This window comes from Microtus pennsylvanicus, chromosome 17 (genome assembly GCF_037038515.1).
Source record: "Microtus pennsylvanicus isolate mMicPen1 chromosome 17, mMicPen1.hap1, whole genome shotgun sequence".
Taxonomy (NCBI): domain Eukaryota; kingdom Metazoa; phylum Chordata; class Mammalia; order Rodentia; family Cricetidae; genus Microtus; species Microtus pennsylvanicus.
The window spans coordinates 37,145,330-37,148,083 of record NC_134595.1 but is presented as its reverse complement, the minus strand read 5'-3'; the positions used below and the strand labels follow the sequence as shown (position 1 = coordinate 37,148,083).

General features: G+C 51.4%; 1 protein-coding gene across 1 annotated transcript; it reads left to right on the top strand.

The window, feature by feature from the left end:
• Positions 1–510: 510 nt before the first annotated feature.
• On the top strand, positions 511–2,301 carry LOC142836918 (C-X-C chemokine receptor type 1-like). The gene has a single exon (XM_075951620.1). The coding sequence runs from the start codon at positions 511–513 to the stop codon at positions 1,567–1,569; it is 1,059 nt and encodes a 352-aa protein (XP_075807735.1). The 3' UTR covers positions 1,570–2,301.
• The last annotated feature ends 453 nt before the right edge of the window (positions 2,302–2,754 follow it).

The following is a 2,754-nucleotide window of genomic DNA, read 5'->3' as shown; positions in this document are numbered from 1 at the left end:
AGCGACCTGGGGGCTGGAGAGATGGCTCAGTGGTTAAGAGCATTGCCTGCTCTTCCAAAGGTCCTGAGTTCAATTCCCAGCAACCACATGGTGGCTCACAACCACCTGTAATGAGATCTGATGCCCTCTTCTGGCATGTGGGCATACACACAGACAGAATATTGTATACATTAAAAAAAAAGTGGCTGCATCTGAATGTAGGGGCATGGCTGAGGGACACAGATGGTTAAAAGAAGACAAGGTAGCTGGAGATAGAGTTGAGAACTATAGTGCTAACTTGAAGGCAAAAGTATCTCCCATGAGTTTTATTTTATCCCATACTCAGACTGAGTCTCCAAGAACAGCATTAGGAATCCAACTTCTATCGAAGTTCAAATTGAAGGCCAAGGGAGTGAACTCTGGTTGTCAAAGCAACAGGGAAGCCAATAATACTATCCCCTAAAAATTCACTATGCTGGAATTTGGTTACTAAATCATATTTCTCTCTTGACCTTTCACCTAGATCGGACCATGGCCAAGGCGGACTACTTCTGGGCTGTTACTGATAATATGACGTGGGACGACTTTGAGAAAGAATTTGGAAATAGCTCCCAAATACCCACTGGAGATTATTTCAGCCCTTGTAAGAGAGTTCCAGTAACCAACACTTGGGCTCTGGTTGCCGTTTATGCACTGGTGTCCCTGTTGAGCTTGCTGGGAAACTCCCTGGTGATGCTGGTCATCTCATCCAGGCGAAGGAGCTGCTCTGTCACCGACGTCTACGTGCTGAACCTCGCCGTTGCTGACCTGCTCTTTTCGCTGACCCTGCCCTTCTGGGCTGTCTCCAAATTGAAAGGCTGGATTTTTGGAACGCCCCTGTGTAAGATGGTCTCACTCCTGAAGGAAGTCAACTTCTTCAGCGGTATCCTGCTACTAGCCTGCATCAGTGTGGACCGATACCTGGCCATCGTCCATGCCACGCGCACGCTCACCCGAAAGCGCCACTTGGTTAAGTTCGTATGTCTAGGCCTCTGGAGTCTCTCTTTGATTCTGTCCCTGCCCTTTGTCATCTTCCGCCAGGCCTATAAACCATACGGTTCTGGAACAATCTGCTACGAGGTCCTGGGTAAAGCCACAACAAATTTTCGGATAATGTTGCGGGGCCTGTCCCACACATTTGGCTTCCTCCTGCCGCTGCTGGTCATGCTGTTCTGCTACGGGTCCACACTGCGCACGCTCTTTAAGGCCCGCACGGCGCAGAAGCACCGGGCCATGTGGGTCATCTTTGCTGTTGTGCTCGTCTTCCTGCTCTGCTGGCTGCCCCACAACCTGGCCCTGCTCACAGACACTCTCTTAGACACCCACTTGATTGAGGACACCTGCAAGCGCCGCAGTGACATCGACCAGGCCCTGTATATCACTGAGTTCCTGGCCTTTTCTCACAGCTGTCTCAACCCCGTCATCTATGCCTTCGTCGGCCAAAATTTTCGTCGTGCGTTCCTCAAGATCCTTGCGAACTGTGGCCTGGCTCGCAAGGAGGTTTTGACACCGCACCGTGCTGCCTTCCACACATCTCTTACTGTCCGCTAAACCTCTGAAAATCACCAGAGAGTGATGGCTCTCCCTCAAAGGAGAGGATAGCTATCGTGCTGATGGGCGGTGCCATGCTGCGTGTGTGCGTGAGTGGGCGGTGCCATGCTGCGTGTGTGCATGAGTGTGCGTGTGCACAGTACGGCTATGGACAGAGAGCACCTGGTCTGGGGAGGGAGGTGACAGGATCAGAAGTTAGTAACTGCTGTCTCTAGAGCCCACGCCTACTTGCTGAGGAGGCACTGATAGTCCTCCAGGGACTTCCTTTACACTTCCACTGGAACGAATGTCACCATTTCTACTGAATATCTGCATCTATGATTTGTAATCTGGGTGATTATCATGGCCACATCTGTAGCCTAACGCCATTAGAACCAAGAACTGGAACTTGCAGCTGACATGAGCCCTCTCGGACTGGACCCTCTCCTTGGAACACCACCCTGACTGCTCAGCACATTCCAGCGGGCTGTCTAGTAACTCTTCGTCCTGTGATCTGAGTTCATGAGACCGTTTTTTCCCATCTTGGGGAATGTCGCAATGCCTGCTGAGGACATCAGTCAGGTGCTGCTGAGGCACCCAGCCACCAGGCAGCCTTGTGACGAAGCTGAAGACCATCTTCCCTTTAGGTGTGGACAAAGGGTGTTTGGGAAACTAGGCCTGAGAATCCCCTTTACCTCGTGACCAGCGTCAGAGGGGGATGAGTGTGTTGGGTACCAGCTGAGCCAAGGATGGAGCGAGACTGGCAGCTGTAACTTCTGCCGTCTTGGAACTTCCGGTTTGATAGGGAACAACAGCAACTTTATAAATCCGAATATAGCTGTCGATCAGCTGGACAGGCAGCTATTTCCAATAAAATTTCTGTCCCATGCTTGTCCTTGTGGAAGTGTCTTGAGCGTGCCACCGAGTAAAAGCTGTGGGTGGGGCGGCTCTGGTTCCTGCTGTAGAATGGGGTTAGCGCTCCTCACTGCCTGTGGGCTAGTGGATTTACTCCCTGCTAGAGCCGCCTTTGCAGGCACAGCCTCGTGCTCATCATCACAGCTCACATTCAGGAGGGTCCCTCTGTCCCTCATGTGTGTGGGTTCAGCCTTCCGTCTATGTATAGCCATTGTCTCCTGGAGTGACCTGGCCTGTCTTCCTTAATTTATATTCAGTGGCTTCCTCATCTCCAGATGACTCCAAGAAATT

Bases quoted from the DNA above. Each gene is read 5' to 3' on its own strand.
- LOC142836918 (XM_075951620.1), top strand. From the start codon at position 511: ATGGCCAAGGCGGACTACTTCTGGGCTGTTACTGATAATATGACGTGG.